The 22,624-nt window shown below is 40.8% G+C and overlaps 1 protein-coding gene across 1 annotated transcript; it reads right to left on the reverse strand.

The window, feature by feature from the left end:
* Positions 1-1,481: 1,481 nt before the first annotated feature.
* On the reverse strand, positions 1,482-21,455 carry GOT2 (glutamic-oxaloacetic transaminase 2). The gene is made up of 10 exons (XM_036897671.2): positions 21,264-21,455; positions 13,050-13,206; positions 11,398-11,526; positions 9,408-9,467; positions 8,721-8,882; positions 8,399-8,503; positions 7,327-7,477; positions 6,679-6,844; positions 3,706-3,856; positions 1,482-3,184 (listed from the first exon to the last, which is right to left on the reverse strand). Exons 1-10 carry the CDS (start codon positions 21,350-21,352, stop codon positions 3,062-3,064), a joined length of 1,293 nt encoding a protein of 430 aa, XP_036753566.1. The 5' UTR covers positions 21,353-21,455; the 3' UTR covers positions 1,482-3,061.
* Positions 21,456-22,624: the final 1,169 nt, after the last annotated feature.

Genomic DNA, 22,624 nt, shown 5'->3' on the forward strand with positions numbered 1-22,624 from the left:
GCCAATTTCTCCATCCTTAATAAACCTTGTTATTGTCTGTCTTTTTGATAACATCCCAGTAGGTATGAAGAGATTCTCATTGTAGTTTTGATTTGCATTTCCCTACTAAATGATAGCATCTTTTCAAGTGCTTATTGGCCATTAATATGTCTTTTTTAGAGAAATGTCTATTCAGACCCTTCTTCCAGTTATTAATTGGGTTCTTTTTATTATTGAGTTGCAAGAGTTGTTTCTATTTTCTGGGTATAAATTCCTTGTCAGGTATGTGATTTGCAATACTATTCTCAACATTTAAGAGTATCATTTAAAAAAAGAAAAAGTTGGTCTTTCAGTTAATAGATGAAAACAAGCCATTCCTTTTTATGAAACATTTCCACAGCCTAGAAAGTGTAAAGCAAAATTCTCAAGCTGTTTGAGTGAGCTGGACTTCAGTTGTTTGGATACAAGCCTGAGGCAGTTCTAATAGTTCCCAGTGGCTGGTCCACAGATCACCCTTGTCTGAATCACCTAGAGCTTTCTTATTCTTACTTAAAAACACAGATTTCCAAGCCTTATCTCAGACATCCTGAGTCACAATGCTAATATTAAAAAAAAAAAAAAACAGAATTGGGAGCAGTTCTACTTTAAATTATAATGAAACAAAGGCCAAGACTATTCTTTCTGCAGTAACTACTTTCTCCGTCAGGTGGAAAAACACGAATACCTTAGTATATTTGACTCTGAGTAGGAAACCAGGAAGGGGTGAAGGCAACAGTCTGAATTGCTGAGAAAAACATTAGGCTCACACCCCATATACCTGTTTATGGTGAGGAATGGGACTTAGTCCAGAATGAGCTGGCAATATATGTGTTTAAAAATAACAAGGTCAGCTACGTGGTCAGCAGGTTTCCAGATGAGGTCTTGGCAGCCAACTTTCAACCATTCTAGTGTATACAAGACTTAAAAATTTTGTTTCTCTTAACGTAGGCAGTCAGTCCCTTTAGGGTGCAGCTAATATTTACTGTTTTCCAAGATATTGCTCCAAAGACATCCAGTAAACCAGTCCATCCACTTTTCCTTTCACCACCTTGGTGTATCCAATAGCAATAGGAATGCAGAAGAGCCAAGGGTCAGAAATGATCCCACCACACACTGTAGTGAGAAGCAAGGGGAAAGAAAAAGTTGGGCCTGCTTTCCTCTCCCAACAACTGTCATAACACTGAGGATGGCCTTTGGGCCTGCCTCTTGCTCCTTTAGAGCCTGTCTGGGCAACAGCTGTCCCATCCTGAATGGCTCCTAGCACTAAGCAGAATAGGACAGAATAACCTTGTTCAGGACTGATGTCAAGGAGGTACTGTCACTACATGGTGGCTGACAAGAGTGTATGACTTCATGCGAGAAGCTGCATACTAGCAATTTATGGTTTGCATCTTGCTTGCAAAGCATTAAAAATATTTGAATTAGTTGCCAATTTTGAAGCACCAATAGAACTCCCATAGAAATCAGGGTGTCCATTTTATTTGAAAATTCAAGACTTGCAACCCTTGACTTTCATTCTCACAAGTGCGTCATTTGCATATCACTTAACACTAAAGATGAGGGTTCGTCACCAGTCACCACAGTACACCCAGTTCACATCACTTTTTTACTTTACATTCAGTTTGTTTATTACCTACTTGGTTCCTGTGGACATCTGAGGTTTCCATCTCCCTTCCATCTCTGCCTATATCCACAGGATCCTTTGAAGTACTCCACTGTCCCCCACAGTCCAAAGAATTATACACATTTTCCACATTTTGGATGGGACAAACTGAATGGCAAGACAGAGGAAATGAAGATGTGGCTTGTTTGCATTTGGAACAGCTACATATTTTCTGACTTATGGTCAGCAGGACATGACTCCGTATTTCTGGGATATACACCCACACCTACCCTTTACTCCCACTGAAGGAAAAGTGTAACATAGCAGACAGTGGTTGGGTCTAGAGTAACTTTATTGTAACTGAGAAACCAGGCTGCAGTTAAGTCTACATGACTGAGTCGAGGGTGGTTATCCTTCCAAAGGGTGATGCCTGAGGCCAGCTGGCAGCACACAGAGGTTAAAACCAAAGCCCAGAATATCCTGTTTCCTGGTTCTACCCTGTGTTGCCCGACTCAAGATGTGAGAGGACTGCACGACCTCTCTGAACAAAGAGGTCTGGCTGGGCAGAGGTAACATCCCAACAGGAGACATTCATTGAATATGCTGCTGAAATAAAGTGCAATTATTACTCTCAGCTATTCTTTAATGAGAAAGGTAAGGGTATGGGATGAGCAGTAAATTACAGTCTTCGTTCTTCAAATAAGTCAGTCCTACGGGACGGGGGGATGGCCAATCAAGTAGTAGAACAGGATGAAATCTAGGCTGCTACATATCTTTGTGCCTAAGGAAAAGAACAGCAATTGTAAGGGAGGAGAGGAACATTAAAATGCCTGCAAGTATTAAAAAGGACAGCCTTCTTCGTTTTTTTCTTAAATACAACAGGAAACAGTATCTTTTATTTTCTTCACCACAGTGGCAGCAGACACGCTGGTTTCCACAAACACGATTTCTATAATAAGGTCTGCTGATAAGCTTGTTCAATCATGGGAGGACAAGCACAGGCTGGCTGTTAATGTTAGAACTAGGTCTTCTCACAAAGCTTCTAGAATGTGCTGTTTTCATGCTGGATCTACGGAGGTACCCCCAACACCATAATGTGCTTCAGTTAAAGCTTCTGTAATCTTGCAATGGCATGACTGACAGGTTTTTTTTGGCTGTGTCTTTCTTGTACACATAAACTCTTTTGGAAAAACCGGAGAAAAAAGGATGAGGGAGAGTTTGGTTTATAGCCACAAAGTTCCAGCCACCAGCCACAGATGCCTGTTCTATTTCAATATAAGTTCTTTTCTGAGAAACATATTCAGTTGCTGAGTGTTAAGTACTGTGGGTTGAAGAAATGATCTGCTCACCACCATCCACCTCCCTCTTCCTCTGTGTGAATCTCACAACAGCACAGGTTGCAAGTAGGAAGGTTGTCTCTGTTCCTTCTTATCAGGGAAATTACTTGGTGACCTGGTGTATGGCATGGGCAAGGTAGCCCACATTGCCTGAGGTGACCCCTGCCACAGAGATACGGCCGTCCTTTGTCATGTAGATGGAAAACTCCTTGGTCAGCTGCTCCACCTGCAGAGAGAAGAGTATGTGAGCACTTCCTGGTCTGGGAGATCTCCTAGTTCTGGCATGGCACAACAGCCAACTACTAAAACAGAAAAATAACAGTTCTATTTCTCACTTAAACCCTATTCCCATTCCCAGAATTTGGTGTGCTAGCTTGGAGTGAAAGGAAAAAAAAAGCTATTTTAAATTAGGATGATGAATTCTGAGTTGTGAACAGGTAGAAAAAACCTTAGATTCAACATACATAGAAAATACATCTGGAATCCAGCTATGGAACAGCTAATTTCTCCCATCAACACTCACGTTCCTGCTTGTTCTGGTAGGTTTTCAAAGTAGCATTAGTGGTCATAAAAATGAGGAACTGTTCCTCAGAAGTTTCCAACCTTATGCAGGATACAGACAGTATAGGACTAGTTTGAAATAAAGCAAAATGAATGCTACACACTTTCTTTATGTAAAAGGACTCTAGAAAGACTGTTTCTAGGGTAATCCTGAATAGGTAGGTAGAGAAACTGAAGGCCACTCACCTGTTCAGGCTTTAGTCCTGTGAAACAAAACATGCCAATCTGGTCGGTGATATGCTGCCAATTGAGGGAGGAGCCCTCCTTCTTGAGGTTGGAGACCAGCTGAGTCCGCATGCTAATGATACGATCGGCCATGCCTTTTACCTCTTGCAACCTGTAAAAACACCTCTGATATGCAGCTCGGTTCTGGACAAGTACTGAGAGAAGCCATAGCTCACAGCACCTCACCTTCCTTGAGTAATCCCCCTGTGTGCCTTGACTCTTTGGCCTTGACTGAGTCATGCTGTACTGGTCTAGGAAGGAGGTTATTTTGTAACATATTGTTTTGATCAGGCAGCTACAGGAGTTAACATAATTGAATTATTAATAAAAATGAATGAACGACTCTGTAACTCAGGAAGGCTAAAGATCTCCATTCGTTAGGCAGGGGGTAAAAGCTGTAGATTAAACAGTGAACTATGACGTTAATTTAACGTGCATGGCATAAACACTCCTGCTTTCACAATGAAGACATTACACTGGGAGCCTACAAGGTGCCAAGCCTTGTGCTAGGCACAAGGAGAATGGGAGGCTTTAGAGGTGGTCCTTGCCTTTAAATCTTACATGGACAAAGGGAGCAAACCTGTCAACAACCCACGATGGAACAAGGCAGGTCAAGGTAAGAGCCGATGGAACAGTGCTGCACTGAGGGGGTCCCAGGAAGAGAGGGTTGAGTCTCTCGGGTGGACTGAAGAAGGCAGCCCTCCGACTACACATGGCTCACTTGATTCCGGACACCACCTTTCCTTTCCTTACAATCTACCTGTCCCATTCTAGTCCTTTGGCTCGGTAGGATATTCTTTTTTTTTTTTTTAGAGGACATCTCTCATATTTATTGATCAGATGGTTGTTAACAACAATAAAATTCTGTATAGGGGACTCAATGCACAATCATTAATCAACCCCAAGCCTAATTCTCAACAGTCTCCAATCTTCTAAAGTATAACAAACAAGTTCTTACATAGTGAATAAGTTCTTCTGTAGGATATTCTTGTTGACTCTCACCGACTAGATGACTATAAAAACATTGTTTATCTCCCTGTTCTCATGAGTTCACTTTCCTATATGAAGATGCTATATACAGTTAGAACAGAGGTTACAAATTGCCAATTAAAGGTCAAATAAGAGTCTTAATCATGTTTTAATATTTGACTCAGTTAAACATTTTAAAATTGGGCACTTGCACATAAACGCATGCATTTGTCCTGTCTTGAAAAATGAGGAGCTGGCAATACTTTGTGTGGTCACTGGCTGGAGCTGGAGTCCCTGGCCCCTTTAAGGATGGCATTTGATTTTAAATTTCCTGTAGTTCCATCTATCCAGCTCCACTCATTTTGGTGCTTCATGATCTGCTCCTGCTTTCCCAGGTTTGCTGCCTTCTCCCTCCTCCTCACATTCAGTGTTTCTAACACAAATACCAGTTGGGACTTTGAAGCACACACTATACGATGCACACGCACACCAGTGCTTCTCCTCATGCACGGCCCTCTGTCTGTTTTTCCTTTCCCCTTCATTTCCCTTGGGGAAGAAAGCAACCTTCTCTCTTCAAGGCACATCTCAAATGCTACTGTCTTCTTTACATCCTCCCTGATTCTTTTTATTCCATTCTGTCTGTATTAGTGCCTTATGTGTACCTTTCTCACTACAGTAGGAACTCCCCCAGGGAAGAGATGTCTTGGTCATCCAGCACAGTATCTGCATCTTTGCACACTGCTGCCTTCCAGTGTGTATTGAAATGCACACATTAAAAAAAAAAAATCTTGACAGCCATTAGGGAATATGGGAATATAAAAAAACACTTAAAAATAGCAAGTAAAAAAAAGGGTACCATAATTCTAAGTGATAAAAACAAAACCAACCCTACGTATATGTATATAAGAGTATAGCAGATGGTATATTACAACAGTGGATAATAGTGGGCAAAGAAAAAAGCTGGGCTATGGTGACTGGAGTTATGGTTAATTTTTTCCCTCCCCCAAACTTTCTGAAATGTACTCAGCCACTAATTTTATAATGAAAAAAAACTTAAAAAGTAATCACTTTTTTGTTAAGCCTAGCACAAATCTATTGTACTGATAAGAACTATTCTGAGCAGAGGTTGGCAAACTTTCTAAAAACAAATTGTAAATGTATTAGGTTTCATCGGCCATAGGTTCTTTGTTACAACTACTGAATTCTGCTGTTATGGCTGGAAAGCTGCCATACATAATTCACCAAGAAATGGGGGTGGCTGTATTCCAATAAAACTATTTACAAGAATAGGGGGCAGACTAGATTGACGAGTAGAACATGGTTTGCCAACCCCTAATCTAGAGCCATGTTTTCTAAATTGTGTGTCATGACCCATTGATAGGTCATAAATTCAATGTAGCTGAACGCATTTGGCATTTAGAAAATATTTGATCTAGCACATGAAGCCTAAGGACAGACTTTTTACAACTGTTTCAGTTATATATACACATACAGGTAATGTGTATTAAGGGTCATAATATAAAATATGTCTTATGTGGCTTGTGGTCAAAGGATGATTAATGTTAATTTACAACATAGGTGCCAACAGAGTCAGATGATTCAGATAATAAAAACCAAAAATAGGCACAAGTACTGTTCAATGGTAGCTATTATTTAGATAGAACAGAAAATATGATGTTAAGAAAGTTTTCCTATGCAAGGCACTTCAATTTGAACTTAGAGTTAGGAGAAGGTAGGTTTTACTTAACATGAAGATGATGGGTTAAAAGAAACTGCCATTTCTGAATTATGCTTCTAATATTTATCTGAAAGTGCTAACAAAATACACATTCCTCTTTCCCTTCCTCTCCTTCCACATATGGAAACTGTGTGATACTATAGGTCACTTGTTGCCAATTACAAATGAGCTTGAAAGGATTGCTGGTGGGAAAAGTGGAAGGCTGGGGAGTAGCAATGTGCCTTTACCATTGTTTCCGCAGATCAGGGCTGGTCAGAATGGTGGAGGCAATCCGGGCCCCATTGAGAGGAGGGTTGGAATACATGGGACGGATCAAGATCTTCAACTGTGACTCCACCCTTTTGGCTTCATCTGCATCTTTGCAGACCACAGTGAAGGCTCCCACGCGCTCACCTGCAAGACAGAATGGATCCTGTCTTCTAGTTCTCCTACATAAAACGGTAAAGCATATCATGACTAAATTTGCTACACATCATCTGTTTCCATCAGAAGTGCCACAAAAACAACTCTTTGTTAGAAATAAAAAGTTTTCAACAACCAGAGGGGTGAATCTAGGTACAACATAGTCTGAGTACTCAAGAGTGTTCAAAAATCTTTTTTTGTTGTATCTATTTTCTCCACTCATGGAGCACATTTGGTTTTAATAAGCAGTAATCAGTTTTCTCTGCTGAAGGAATTCTGGGACACTGAAGAAGATATGGCTAAGATCAGTAAAAAAGTTCACTTTATGAGTCTACTTTTCCCTCTTTAGGTACAGAGGGACATGCACAACATACACACCCACACACATGCCAAACTGCACATCTTGTGGCATCCTCTCCCAGTATTTCTTCAGTTTCATCAGAACACATACCACGCTGGGTCCTTCAGCTTACCGTACAAGCCCATGTTCTTGGCATAAGATTGGCACAGACAAACATTAATGCCCTGTTCAATGAAGTGGCGTACAGCCCAGGCATCCTTGTTACCATCACCACTGGCAAAGCCTTGGTAGGCCATATCAAAGAATGCAAAGAGATTGTTTTTCTGGGAAGGAAAAGAGAAGACGACAAAAGGTTAAGTGGTCCCTCTCCAAATGCCCCAGGTGGTTACCAGTGCTTATTGGAACCATGCCTGCCTCACACAGAGTCAACAGTTTTCTCCCCAGATGGTAGTTTGATGTTTAATTTTTTTAGAGTTAAGTATTTTAATTTCAATCTGCCCAGAAAACTGGCTGGACAGGAAGCTCTTTCCAGGCTCACAGAGCTGGGGGTAATTATTTTAGTCCAGTCAACACAGGACCTGCACCTGCCTTTTCTCTGGGTAACTCTTTTCTGCTAATGCAACTCTGGCAGACTCATCTTATACCCAGGGCTCATGGGACAGCCTCACTAGAATCATCTCATTTTGAAAATGCTCTCTGAATGCTATTTGTCTTATTCTGTTTGCAGCTTAGGTTTGACAAAATGTGAAGAGAGGGAAAACAAAAAGAGTGAAAATGGGGACCAAGGCAACAGGAATATTTTCCTCCCTAGGAATTCTGACTAGTGCCTTCTCTGAGAGCAGTTCTTATGAATGATAATGGCAGTGCTGAGGAAAGTGGCAAGAACAGGAAGGGACATGAGAAAGTGGATAAAGGATAAACAAGTAACCACCAACCACAGCAAATGTAGGCACCAACAGCAGACAGACAGCCTTGGGCCCTGGATGCCCACTGTCAGGCTAAACGTGGACAAGTTTTATCAGAATTCCCTATCCACTGAGGAGTAAAAATTATTTTCAAACGGTTCATGTGTCATCAATTACAGAACTGCTAATTGTGCAAATGAGGGGTCTTTCCCAGCAACTTAATGAGTGGAAATTCCATGCAGGTTCAGGGTTAATCAATTCTGTTAAGACTTTGCCAAGTTGAGCATCTAAAGCTAGTCACTAAACACAGCACTGTCACAGTCAGTTCACCCTCCTCACCTTCACCACTGTTGCCATTTCCTTCCACTGCTCAGGGCGAGGGTCCACTCCTGTGGGATTGTGCGCACAGGCATGCAGAAGAAGAACGCTTTGCTGTGGCATTTTCTAAAGACAAATAACCAAGAGATTGCTTTGCAGTTTTAAAGGACATAATTCACCTGAAATGCCATAGGGTCACTATTATTTGATAGGTGACAGAGAAAACCCGAGGTCTGGGAATTAGTTAATCCTCAGTTTTAAGTAGGATCTGAGAGGTATCAAATCTCCACAAGGAGGTTTATTTCTCGTTCCTTCACACTGCCTGTCCTAAAGCCACACTTACTGAAATGTCCTCCATGGCGCCGGTGTAGTCAAAGCCGCATGTCTTGGGGTCGTAGTACCGATAACCATGTAGTTGCATGCCAGCGTCCCTGAAGATGGGTGTATGATTTCCCCAGGATGGTTTGGGCAGAAAGACATCTCGACTGAACTTAAAAAATCTTTGCTAAAAGACAGGATGAAAGGGAATGGAAAAATGAAGAAAGAAGCAAAAATAAAGTTGCTACATTTTGCTGAGAGGATTTTTTCTCTACTAAAACTCAGCTTCTATTATTAAGAGGCAATAATGATTCAGTAGAAAGGCTGGGTTGGAATCCAGGCTGACAATTATATTGGCTATGTATCCGAGACCTGTCTGGGTCTCTTTCTTCATTTATAAAATGGTGTTAACTAAACAACCTTTGTAAAGCTTAAATGAGTTAAAATACAAAAGCTCCTAGTAACAGTATGTGCTCATTAAATTATATTTACTATTATTACAATATTATCTTATAATATTGTAATAATATACTCCTTGTAATTTTTTCTAAGTACTTTCATTTTTACCCCCCAACTCCATTTATCAGAGAAAAGAAAATATTCAAACTGGAAAAAGGAAATCTACTTCTGGGTCAGCAAACACCCATGCCATACGAAACCCTTCAACTTAAAGACTATCATAGCTTTTCCCTGAAGGAGTTTCCAGACTCACCAGAAAACTGGCTCCAATCCTCAAGGCACCAGTTCCAGAAATGGTCTGCACGGTGACATACTGAAGGAGAGACACTTATGGTCAGTGAGGTGCAACTATAGGCCCGCAACACAACAAAACGGAGGTCAAGTCCACAGAAAGGCACTGCTTTGCAGTCAGTACCTGACCTTCTTCAGAAACTGAAGACAACCGTTCCAAATGAGTATTTGGAAACAAGAGAACAGTATGATTGCTTCATGTCCCCATCTGCTAAGAGACAGACTCACTCTCCTCATGAGTTCTCAAAAGACTGTCCCTTCAGCCTTAACACCTCAACGGATACAGCAGCTACTTCCTTACGGCCTATTATTAGTATCATGCCCTGTTACATGAGAAACTTTCAGGACACAGCTCCTTGCCCCATAAGAAAAAGGGGTGAGTCATACAGAGAAAAAAATGCACTACGAATAGTCGCTACATTAAAATATTACTCTAGAATTATACAAAATTGAATGACTTTATGAACACCAAAGTTTTTTTGAAAAGTCAGTCAACAGTGCATTAGAATAACATTACTACATTTTAAAGGGTGTCTGCGAGGTTCTCTTCTGGGTTTCATAATCTGAAACTATTATCTTTTGGGTAGTGGGAAGATACCTGAGGTAAATCTATTTCTTAGAATTGGTCAACTTTTGGGGATAAGAAACCACAGGCTTTTTTTTAAGTCACCACAGAAATTCAAGGTTCTGCAAAATATAAACCTATTGTCTGGACTGGAGAACAGTGGATTAAACACATGGGGTTAGGGGGACGGTGCCCAAATAACAAATTCTTCACTAAATAAAGTTTGTCTCTGCAAACTTTGGCATGACAGAAATAAAAACCTAACCACAGATCTGATAATATTAATGATTCAAAAAGCACAGCAATTTATAAAGAACAAGCTGACATTACTTACTTTAAGATAGGTCTCATACTTGATCATCATTGGCTAATATTAAGCAAAATTTACACAAAGATATTCTCATGAGGGGTTAACAGGTGGTTGACAGTATGGACACCAGTCAAACCATATTCTGTCCATGACTTATGATCGTTACTACATCACCTGGGGTGGAGGTTGTATGCCTTTGCCTTGCATTAATGAACTAATTTGTGGACTTAGACCAGTCTTGGGAACATACTGTATTTATTCTGTCTTGGTGGCAGGTGGTGGGGGGAATGTTGGCTTGGTTTTACTACACTGTGGTTTTCCCCAGACTTACCTAGAAAAACAAATATTTAAGCATACAAATGTACCCATTAGGAATCACATTTGTTTCAAAAGAAAGTTAACTATAATGCACATGATCCCACATGTCAGGTGGGCTGTCTTCTAACACAATTGCTGTGCCTGTGGTGCACACAGGAATGTGTAAAAAGCTTATGTCCAGTGACCTGTAGGAACATCTTTCTTCCACAATAAGAAGGAACTGGAGGAGACACCTAGGACATACTTGTGCTTCCCCTGCAGGCTGCATCATGCTCTCCTTCAATGTCCACACTGGCTGTGAAGGGGCAACAGAAGAGTGACAGTCTGGTTGCCACCCCAACAGTCACCTGTGGCTTGGTTCCTGTCTACTTCCTCATCTAAGCTGGAAGCTTAGAACATGAGGGTGCGGGCTAATTATAGACCCAAGACCAGCCATAGTCTGGCAGTTCTACAGCAGATTCAATATAAAATGAACACGAGCACACAAAGACTAACCGCAAAAGCAGTGTCAAATTCTCAGTCAACTTGTGACTCCATTGTCAGGACCACATTTTTGGAACTGGTGTTCTATGAAATCTTTTATTTAATTAGTGCTGATTTATTGTTTTAAGAAGAGATACTAGCAAAAGTATGGCCACCACAAAATAACCATCACACACAGTGATGTATCTTTTCTTATTGTTTAAATTATTTCAAAAATTTTTAGAACTGTTAAATGTAAAACTGACCCTGTATGATGCCAGAGTCTGCTCTGCTTACCCGGCCACTTTTCAACACTTCATTGTTCTCACCCAGGGCGAGCTCTGCAGATGCCTTACAAAATTCAGCCAGTCCCGCAATGGGAAGGTATTCTTTGTCCAGACTTTTTGCAGCAATCTGGGCCTCTGCCTAGGTAAGAGAAAATGTAACCACTTAGTTTCTTCTCCTGACCTGGAATTACCTTGATTAATATTTAATGCTTTATAAGCTAAATATTGGAAGTAAAACTTTGTTTTTTATTTGGAGATACTGTCCAAGAAGAAGGGGAAGTAGAATACTCGATGTTTTATATTGTAGAACAGAAATGTTTCAAAATTTTTTATCATTCTTAAGAGTTGGATTTTATGTGGATGGGTATACAGTGCCTCTTGGTTACCATTTAACATAAAATGGCATTCTTAGAATGCACATGAACAAGGTTTCAGAGCAATACTTAAAATGGATATGATAAAACCAAAGTAATAAAAAAGAAGTATTTCAAGGTATATGCCAGTCTAAGAACTTCAAAAGGTAAACAGTAATAGACATGTATCTTTATGCTTTGGAATCAGAGGCCTGGCTGTCCCTTACTAGCTGTGTGTTCTTGGGCAAATTATTAACCTTCCTCAGTCTCAGTTTCCTCATCTATTGAAAGGGGAACAACTGTTTCTGCAGCTCATGACTGAGGTGAAGTTGATGACATAATGTACAGAAGTGTGCAGTGGTATCCCAGCAGGCAGCAATAGCTAACACTTGCTGAATACTTTAGGCTGACATTACTGAGACCAAAAGCAATCCCTGTATGAGCTGAGACCCAGAAGCTGGAAGTTTTTAGTGAGTTTCCTCATGACAATTGTTGAGTCCTTTTTTCTACTCAGAGAATCAGAGAAATGACACCTAATCCACGCTCCCATACATTCAGAAATTTCTTCTTTCAGTGGTACATGCAGTCCAGGCTCTATCACTGCAGTGGCTCATGAAGGTCTAAGCCAGCCTGGTGCATGGTGTACAGCCCAGATGATTAGAGTTCTTTGCTCTCATGCAGAAGTATTCTCTGTAACTTCCATTCACTGTGCCTGCTTCTGCTGTATGAATGACATGGTACCACCCCACTTTAGAAAATGACAAAGCAGCACATTCATATTTCATCAGAGGAGGTACAAGTGGAGACGGAACATTCTTTTAAAATATTTTTTCTAAGGGGTTTAGTTATATTATTTGAAGTTATAATGATAAGCAATGACTGCTAATAAAAATTTAACAAAAATAAGAAGGACAGAGCGTGCCTGTGTAGGATAGCTTTATTAAGGCAATCCAGATCAGAGAAATGGAAAATAACAGGGTAAGAATATCCACAAAGGGCTATTCTTATCACCAAGAGACAAGGTTTAATTTCTTGGCCCTTTTGTGTACCCTCAGGATTAAACACAACACTATGGCTGCTTTACAGACAGTCACAGAAGTTCAGTCTTAGAAAAGACCATGTAGTTGCAACCTCTCACTTTTACAGCCAAGGAGACTACAGCTCAGAAAACCTAAGTGATGCAAACAGTTGGTGCCAGAACTAGAACCCAGGCCTCCAGACTCCCAGGCCAGCATTCTTTTTGCTGTTCTCCAGGAGCTCCCTTCAGTTTATTCATCTGGATCAGGCAGGAGATGGATGCGAAACTCACCTTCCGGACACTAGGGAGCACGTAAGGCTTTCCATTATCATCCCGGTAGGCGCCAACTCCCAGATTCATCTTTTTGCTGTTGGTATCTCTCTTAAAGGCTTCTGTGACTCCAAGGATGGGATCTGGAGGCCCCATCTCCACGTGGGCCCACCAAGAGCTGTAATGGGAAATACAAGATACCAGTTATAATATTTAGATTTCCATGGCCAAAGATGTCTCAGATCTGCTAAAAATCCATTTCAATAAATACCTGCATTTTTACTGTACATAGGGAATAGCAAAAGATACGAGTAATCCAAGAATGCGTAACACTTCAAAGCACCTTGCAGAAGACCAATGATTTCACTGCAGATGCAAATGCAGAAGCAGAAGGAGGGATACCCTAGTCATCTTGGGAAGGACAGGGTGCACGGGTAGGCTTTCAGAGCAGTCCAAGCCTGACCTGAATTCCTGGGCTAAGAATGTTTCAATTTGGCAGTGAGAAGTTGAGTGTGGTAAAAGATGAGACTAGAGAAAGTAAGCAAGGGTCATTGCAAAAGTGTTATGCGATACCCTCCCCTGCATGGAACTTCGTTTTATCCTGTTCCCAAACTTTGTAAGGGCATAATTTAGAGAGCTGGTTAAAAATACAGGTTTCTGTGGCCCTTCTTGGATGTAGTGGAAACACGTAGAATCATTGTTTTGTTTTTTGTTGTCTTTTTTTTTTGAGGGGGTGTGGCAATCAGGTAAGGGGAGTGGTGTGAATAGCCATGCATTTTTGGAGCCCATCTGGTAGCAAGGTGGGGTACTGAATGCAGAGTGCTAAGGGGAGATACAGAAGGGTGACTAAAGAATCTGGTTCATTACCTGGCAAAAGAGAGAGATGAGGGCCTGAACCGGGGTAGGAGCAGTTGGTTAGAAAGGAAGACAGAAAATTGCTAGGTTCTTAGAAATTAAACATCAGCAGGAAGAACTGGATATAACATCCTACTGATTTCCTCACTACTTATTGCATTAAAATGGTGGACAATGTTATTTTATATTTGTATGAGTGTCTTGATTTTACCTTAAAAACTATCTTTCACTGGTCTCAGGGATCATCTACTGATGCCCAGTGGATTCGCCCAACTGGGCCAGGTGAAGTGGGCTGCGGGGGAAAACACCTCAGCTCTCCTTGGCTTCCAGATTGAACCCCAAAAGGCAACAGAAATTTAAATAATACTGCTTCTCTGGTTTGTAACGCATTCCCTACTAAAATGGGGTTTTGCTTCTGCTTCACTTATGGCTAATAAGCTAGTCTCCCTTAGTAGCAATGACTGAATTTGGTTTTACGATCTGAACGTTCAGTGGTCTCTGTAAGTGGATAGCAGAGATCTAGTCTCTGTTGCGTGAGAGATGACAGACAGATAATCTGGTTTGTTTGCCTTCGTCTATCTGGAGCATAAATCAGGAGTTTTGCAGCTTTTTTGAGTGCATGTTTACTCTTGACATGTGGCTAAAGTTATAAATTTGAAGACCTATAGGCTCTCCATGTCAAATTCAGAAAGGTTTTTTTTTTTTTTTGGTCTTGTCTCTGAGTGTTTGAAAGTGAAATGTTTTCCATGGCTGGAGGGTACCTACTGATAAATTAGGTTATAAAAAACTCAAAGGCATTCTGTTCTGATTGTTATTGGAATTGTATTTCTAGTACTTTAAATGAGCTAGAGTTAAAATTTTTTTCTTAAAGAAACCAACTCAGAAACGTTTACAAAATGCATGTTCATATAAGGTAAATTTTTGATAAATGACACCAGTTTATGTTGATTTAATACAAATATCTATATCTTCATTTATGTATGTCAAATATAATAAAAGAATGTATTTTATTCTATGTGGGTTTGTTTTTCCTAAATCTATACTGCTTTACTGGTAAAATAAGCTAACATTACTTCTTCTGCATGTTTAAAATTATGAAAAATATAAACTTGTGTTCAACTAATTATTCTGATAAATTTTTAATTTCAACAGTAATTATATATACTTATTCTTTTACTAACAGGCTACAATTTTTTTAGAACAGTTTAGATTTACAGAAAATTGAACAGATAGTATATAGTTCCCATATACCTGCTCCCCCTCATTTCTTAACATTTTAATATTATTAGGTACATTTCTTTAGTTTTCACCTAATGTCTTATTTCTGTTCCAGGGTTCCATCTAGGACACATTATATTTTCTTGTCATATTTCCTAGGCTCCTCTTGGATATGAGAGTTTAGGCATTCCTTGTTTCTGATGACTCTGGCAGTTTTGGGGAGTACTGGTCAACAATAGGACCCCCCCACCCCATTTGAACTTGTCTGATATTTTTCTCAAGATCAGACTGGGTTTTTGGGTGAATAGTAATTTTACTTTGTAATATGTCAGCTTGAAGACAATTTCCAAGATCTTGAAGTAACTTCAAATCTTAGACTCACTGAATTATAAGTTAGTTAACAGATCCAATTAATCATTGGATACTCAGATAATTTCTAAGACAGGATACACATTGATTACTAAGCATAATTTAATATTTTTTTTTTTTTTTTTTTTTAGATACTCCAGTGGGCGATAGCTTTGAGTTATTTTAGGGAACATATTCTTTGTTGCTATTCTAAGAAAGTATAAAAAGGGAAGTATGTATGGCTGTAGAGGTTGTACTTTGTGTATCCATGAGTTTTACTAGTCTGCCAAAATGCTTGTGTAGGGCTGACATCAATGCCATCCCCTTTCATTTTTTTTCTGGGAAATGGAAGTTACTTTGGTTAAAAGTTATAGTTAATGAATGTTTGAGACTATACTAGGATCAATAGTTGAGCCTATACAAGGATCCACAGTAACAGAGAAATATAATTCTGTACATGTTTTTATTTTTCAAGGAAAAAAGAGTTGTATTGTCCTAAAGCAGTAGTTCTGAAACATTTTGGTCTTTGGATCCATTTATACTCTTAAAACTTACTGAAGACTGAAAATAGCTCTTATTTATGTGGGGAATAACAACCAATATTTACTATATCAGAAATTAAAACTGAGAAATCTATATACTGTCCTAAAGTATCAGTTTGGTCTGAATATGAAAAGGCATATTAGGATAAAACTTGGAAAGTGAACTTTGCCTTAATTTATAATAACAGTCCAAATAGAAGCTATGAAACATATAAACAATTTTAAAAAGTTTGCTGTATTTTGTTTGGTTTACTAATTAATAACTTTCCCTACAATACAAAAGGTTATGTTTTACCTTCTGTGTAATCTGCCTAAATAGTGAGGATTTTGCGTTTTACCAGAATACTTCTCTATGCTTTATGCTGATTCTTTTATGTCCTTGATTATTTAAGGAAAAAAAAACCACACACACAGTTTCTCATCTTGTAAAGAGCTAGGGTTCTTTACAATTGCATTGTATGTTTTATTTTAATGTTTTACTGGCATTTCATTAACTAGGTAAGGAATGATTATTTCTCAGGCATATTCATAGTCTTATCTTAGTCAAGTGACCAAACATCATCTAACAACTTTTTGGATTTGGTCTTTCTGAAATTGAATTCCAAAAAAAAAATTCAGTCTTTCACCTAAAACTATCTTTGAGATTTCCAAGAAGGCACCTGAGAAGCATTATCTATTTTTCCAATAAACACTTTCTTGGCAGCAGGCTGCATTAAGGTACCAAACTGAGGTTTTAGCTCATGGTAAATTACTGTTTGAGAAAAGATCCCTTTTCTTCAGGGGAAACAAGTAAGAAGCTTTTTACACAGTTTCCTATTATAAAAAAACAGAGTCTTTATGATCTCCTAAATCTGTTATTATTGAGAACCTGCTATGTGCTAACTAAGAGCTGGGAACATAAAGAAGAGTACAATTTCTCACCACCAGATTAGGCCAGTGGAGTGACTAGGGGGGAAACAATGCAGACTGAGGGGTGGTGGGATGATGTACAGTGAGTGATAATGACAGTCTCAGGGCACAGAATATTATTTATGGGAGGCCTGAGGAGAGGATCTAATAAACTGGGGAAAGGCTTAGGAAGGTTGCCAGGAGGAGGCGACTTACGAGCTGAGTGCTAAGGATGAGAGGAAAGAAAAGGCATTCCAAGTAGAGGTGTGAGAATAAGGGCTAAGGGTGAAAAACAGCTGGGAGGTGTTGCAGGAGAAAATGGAGGCTCGGGAAGTGAGGTTCCAAATTACTTAAGAGGTAAAATAGCCCAAGTTCTCTTAGTAATATCAGTCATACAATCTGAACGAATCAAATGTCTTAGCACGGCACAAAGTTCTCTGTGCTCACCACGCTGACCAGCTCACTCAATTGTTTCACTAGAATTTTTCTAAAAATGGTTCTCTTGTTGAATTTGTGGCCAGTCAGCACTCATATATCTCACTGGATGGCTCAACATGTCTGTACAGAGTTAAATTTATGCTCTCCTGACAAGCTGAAAACTGCCTTAGTCTCAATAGGTGTAATTGCTATGTACAGTTAATTCTCTATTATTGAAGAGCACGTTATTCCATTTTTGGATTTCCTAGGCTTTTACTTATTAGCTTGCCTTGGGCAATGTCACTATTGTGCAAACTTGCGTGGTGGATTCAAATAACAGTTCAGCCACCTCCCAGCTTGTGTGGCCATGGGCAAGTCAGTTAACTTTTCCAAAGCTCAACTTTCCTTATTTGTAAAAAGGGGCATAACAGTACCTATCTCACAGGGTTGTTAAAAGGATGAAGGGAGTTATTAAATACAAAACACCCAGATCCTGGCACATAGTGAGTGCCCCATGTTAGTTGGTATCTTTGTTACTAAATTATTACTACCACCCTTTTATTTATAATGCTGGAATGGAGCCTGGTGAGGCAAGTGTGTAGAGAATTCAAGGAGCATATGGTCATAAGACTTTCTGACCAAATGCAGGTCTTCCCTGATTTTTAATCATTACTACTTAATTTTTTCTACAGCCTGCTTGATTGTTGCAATATCTCAGCCATAGTGAGAAACAGATACCCTGAAGCAACTTCTGACATGGGCCTACAGTTTCCTTTATATCCTACCCTTAATTCAGACCTGAAAACATGTAGCCATCTGCCTATCTACATCACTGTCATTAACTGATGAGCAAAAGGAATATTTTGAATGTCAAAGACCTATTATAGAAAATTTCTAGCAAGCAACTTTCATTTTTAAAAAAAGGTGGTTGTCTCTAAGGCATTCAATCAATGATGACAGAATCTCTGCTTTGAACCAGAAGGGCAGAAGGCACCATTCTTGTTAAGTGGAGTCAAAAGCACCTAATTGTCAAGTTCTTTAAAAAGTTTGTCCAGCAGAAATATTATCTTGGAAACCAAATCCTTGAGTCTCCTGGCAGAGTCTTTCTGACAGAGTGGCTTTTTAAAGAAGAATTCTACAATCAACTTCAAAATACTGAGTCTTACATAATTCTAATACAGGAGTAGGGATAGTCAATTTGATTAGTCCTACACAAGTAATCACTTGTAGGTCTTCTGTGCCCTTCATTATTCCATTTGTTAAAAGGGTAAAGACTCCGTCTCCATGCTGTGTGAACTCTGATGTTTTTAAGGGATTGTACTAGATGAAAACAAGAGCGTTCTCGGGATAAAACTGATACTGATAACCTGTGGCTTATAAAGTGATGCCTATCAATGTACTTTGGATGTACGCAAAGCCTCAGCCATTGAGCAATATTAACCAGCCAACCAAAAGATGTTGGGTACAAAGTATTCAGACAAGCAATTTTAAATTCAAATGCCCTGCACTTGAAATTTCCCCAGGAGCCTATCTAGTGCTATATAGTTTTAAAATGCTTTCCCTCACATTCTTATTTTAAAATGGGAAGTTAATTAACTTGCTTATGATCACAGAGCTAAAAATGGTGAATACTGCAGTTGTGATCTTCTAACTGCTGGTTATTGTACCACTACTGCATGCTGCCTTACTGAAGGGTATCATGATGCTCCTTCAGTTATTTCACTAAAAATCAAAACGATTCAATTGGAATTAAACAATTAAGAACAGGTCATTATAAATCAAAATATGTTGGCATATTTCCTTTCTTCATTGAAAGTTTTGTGTTTCCTGTGACTATGTCTGATTTCAGGTCACAATGATAGTACACTTCAACAAAAGGTTAAATTTTTAGAGCTTTCTGCTTAAAAAAATGCAGCTAAATCAAACATTCCAACTTAAGAAAGTTTCATTTGAAAGACCCAAATAACAGAAGTTAAGTATTTCATTAAGATAAATCTTCGAATTTATTTTAAATGTTTTCCAATTTTACTCTTTGGCTTCAGGTAAAGATCACTTCTACAGTCTCAAGGGTGAAGATTCTCACTTCCTCATTGTCTGAACGGGTAACAATCACGACCAGATGTGAAATCTGGTTCTATCACCCAATCATGTATCATTGTTTAAACCTGAATGGTACTTCCTCAACTGCAGGTGCTGAAATATTTTAAGTTTTTATTTTTTTGTATACATTTTGCACTACTTTGGTTCCCCTATTCATTCACATTTTAATCTAGGATACAATATTAAAATGTCACATTTGTTTCTGTTGTGTTAGTTTAAAAATCCAGGCTTAAAATAAAAATAGTCTATATGAAAGACATGCCAGTCACTGTTTAAGTGCTAAAATCTAACAGTGAACAAAGTAGACAAGGTCTCTGCTTTTATGAAATTTACATCTTAGTGCGGAAAAGACAGAAAAATTAGGCTCTCAAATTCAATGACTAAAAGGCTACACCCATAGGAATTTTCACCAAGCACTTCCACCTAGAGCTACAGTTCACCCAGTCAAATCCACAAAATAAGATTACTTGAAAATTCCTATAATGGTTTAATAGACTTCCTCTTACCCATTATTTTAGGCATCCATTTCGGTTCTCCAGTTTGGCTGCATAAATGATAATCCCTCCCTAATTCCGGTCCACTATGTAGGCTGGCCTAAATGGCACATCTTAACAAGGCACCAAGAAGGAACCAAATCAGTGAGAGAATCAAGTGTGAGAAAGCCTAAACAAAACTGTACTGCCAAGAGTGTAGGGCTTTAAAAAGGACAAACTGTTCTGTTGGACATCATGCATACTACAATCCAATCAAAGGCCAACAGGCACTCAACTTCTTAACTACAAGGAGCAAGGCCAATGCTTTGCTCCTTGTAGTGAATATCTGCGTGGGGGTGATTTGGAGACTCAGGTACTCATTAGGTAGTACTAAAGATATTGTCCCAAATCTGCTTCATGAGCGAATTAATCGCCAGGCTCTGGTCTCCGCTGAGAAAGAATTACTAACTCGTTTCAGTCTCCGTTTTTTCTCTGCAACACTTTGCACGCAGTTTGAAACGGTACAGTTGTAATTTTTGAGCGACACCTGTCCCTTCCTCCGTCTTGTTCACAGCTGTATGTCCTATCACAAGCATCTGGCGCAGAGAAACTGGGGTGACGTTTATTAAATAAAACAGCAGAGCTAGATGGAGGGGAAGAAAAGCGACTTCCTACAGGTAGACGGCCTAAGGACTTGAAAAGAAAAAAGGTGCATCTCGACCCTTCTCCGTCTAAGCCCAAACGGCCCGGGGGTCACCGGTGACTCAGGCGGTAAATCAGGTTAGGATAATGCCGTTCGTCAAGGTCATGGGATGCCAAGAGGAAAGCCAAAGCCCCGAGAACCTTCCTCTGTGCTTCCTTCCCGCGGGCACAGCCACGGCAGCCAGGTGCCACCTTGCCAACGCCCCTAAACCCGAAGGTGGCTGCCACAGGTGCGCACGGCCTGGCCCCAGGGCAGTGCGTCAAGGACACACGCGCTCCCCGGCGCCGCGGCCAATCGGCGCGAGGTGGCCCTTGGAGGGGCAGCCAATCGGCGCGAGGCCGGCTCGGCACCGCTGCTTCCCGCGTGCTCTCCCCTGACCCCTTACCCCAACTCCCACCGCGCCCAAGCTGCATCTCGGGAGTCCCCAGCCTTGAGGGCGAGTCCGGGTGCGTGGAGGGCCACACTTCCTAACCCAGGGGAACTCGTTGGCACGCTCTCACGGTTCTGAGGGCAGTGGAGGGCAGCGACGTAGGACCCCCGAGGGTTATTGAGAGTGCGGACGCTTATTCCTCAGTACTCCAGGGAAACCCAGCTGGTGTGAGAGTGCGTGTGTCGCGGTGCGGGGATGTCCTGGAGCGCCTGCAGCTCGGTTGGGCAGGCCCGTGGTCCCGGCTACGTCTCTCTTGCTTACCTGGCTCTGGCAGAAGCCACAGCAGCGAGGCCTGGGTGGCAAGCAGTGGCGACCCCGCAGAGGACGCGGCCGGAGTGCAGCAGGGCCATGGTGGGCGGCAGGAGGACGGTGGGCAGCTGTAGGACGGAGCGGAGGAACGGCGCGCGCAGGCACGAAGGCGGGCTCCTGCTGAAGGTAAGAACAGCGACTTCCCCGGGCGAGGCTAGAGCGGCTTTCCGCCAGGCCCGAACCTCGTCACAGCGTACCCTGGCGGCCGGAGTGGCGCGGGGCGTTCCACGCGGAGAGGTTGGGTCCGCCCGCGCAAGGCTGCACCGCGCGCAGCACGGGGTCTCGGAAACCGGTGACACGCTGTGCCGCCCGCAGCGCTTGGGACGCTTAATTCATTTAATCACTACGGGCTGGACCGAAGAGGTAGCGGCTATTATGTCAGTTTCAAAAGATGGGAAAATGTAGGCTGATGTAGGTGAAGTAATTTGCCTAAAGCCATGTTGCCAATAACCAAGGTGACCGACCCTACATCTTCAGCTGGAGGTTTCCTTCCTAAGCGCAAATCTCCTCACCTTACTGAATAATGTTTACTCATTCTTGTAAAGAAGTTAACTTGTCTGTTTTGTAAGGCATTTGTGAGGATTCAGTGAGATTAGCCTATTATGTCTAAAAATAGGGCCTGTTTAGTAAGCACAAAGTAACTCCTGGTTTGACTTGTGTTTGTTAAACCCTTGCACTTGTGTGTGGATGGGAATTAATCACTATTAAAAGGAAAAAGCTGAATTTGAGATCCCAGAAGCTGAATAATCCAAACAAGTCCACTCTAAAAAACTGCTGTTTCTTCAGCTCTCTCCTCTAAAACTCTTGCCCATTTAATTTATCCTCTGTGGCATCATATTGCCTGAATGAGTAAGTCCAGGTGCCCATTCGAGGCCCTTCCCAGTTCAGCCCCAACTTACTGTCTCAGACTCATGTGCTCTCTTTCTGTACCTCATTCTGTGTTCCCACAAACCATGACTTTCTATCCCACTCCTGGGTTAGTCTTCTACAGCTTCTCTAACAAATCACCACCAACTGGATGGTTTAAAACAACAGAAATGTATTCTTTCACAGTTCTGGAGTCTAGAAGTCCAAAAACAAGGTGTTGGCTGGGTTTGTTCCTTCTGGAGTCTCAGAGACAATCTGTTCTGTTGGTAGTTAGACATAGCAGGAGGGGAGAAAGAAGGGTGGCAGGCCACTCCTTATCGGCCCAGTCTTGGCCCAGTCTCTGCTCAGAGACCATCCACTTTTGCAGTTCTGCACAAACTGATAAGCCAAAGATATAGGTCATTGGTACCTTCCTGATTTTAGAGCATATGCACTTAAGAAAGACT

The sequence above is a fragment of the Manis pentadactyla genome, chromosome 15 (genome assembly GCF_030020395.1).
Source record: "Manis pentadactyla isolate mManPen7 chromosome 15, mManPen7.hap1, whole genome shotgun sequence".
NCBI lineage: Eukaryota > Metazoa > Chordata > Mammalia > Pholidota > Manidae > Manis > Manis pentadactyla.

Excerpts from the sequence above, each read along its gene's own strand:
- GOT2 (XM_036897671.2), bottom strand. The coding sequence starts at position 21,352 with ATGGCCCTGCTGCACTCCGGCCGCGTCCTCTGCGGGGTCGCCACTGCT. Across the intron at positions 8,504-8,720 it reads GCGCCATGGAGGACATTTCA|AAAATGCCACAGCAAAGCGT; the intron begins GTAAGTGTGGCT and ends ATTTGTCTTTAG. Across the intron at positions 6,845-7,326 it reads CAAGAACATGGGCTTGTACG|GTGAGCGCGTGGGAGCCTTC; the intron begins GTAAGCTGAAGG and ends TCTGTCTTGCAG.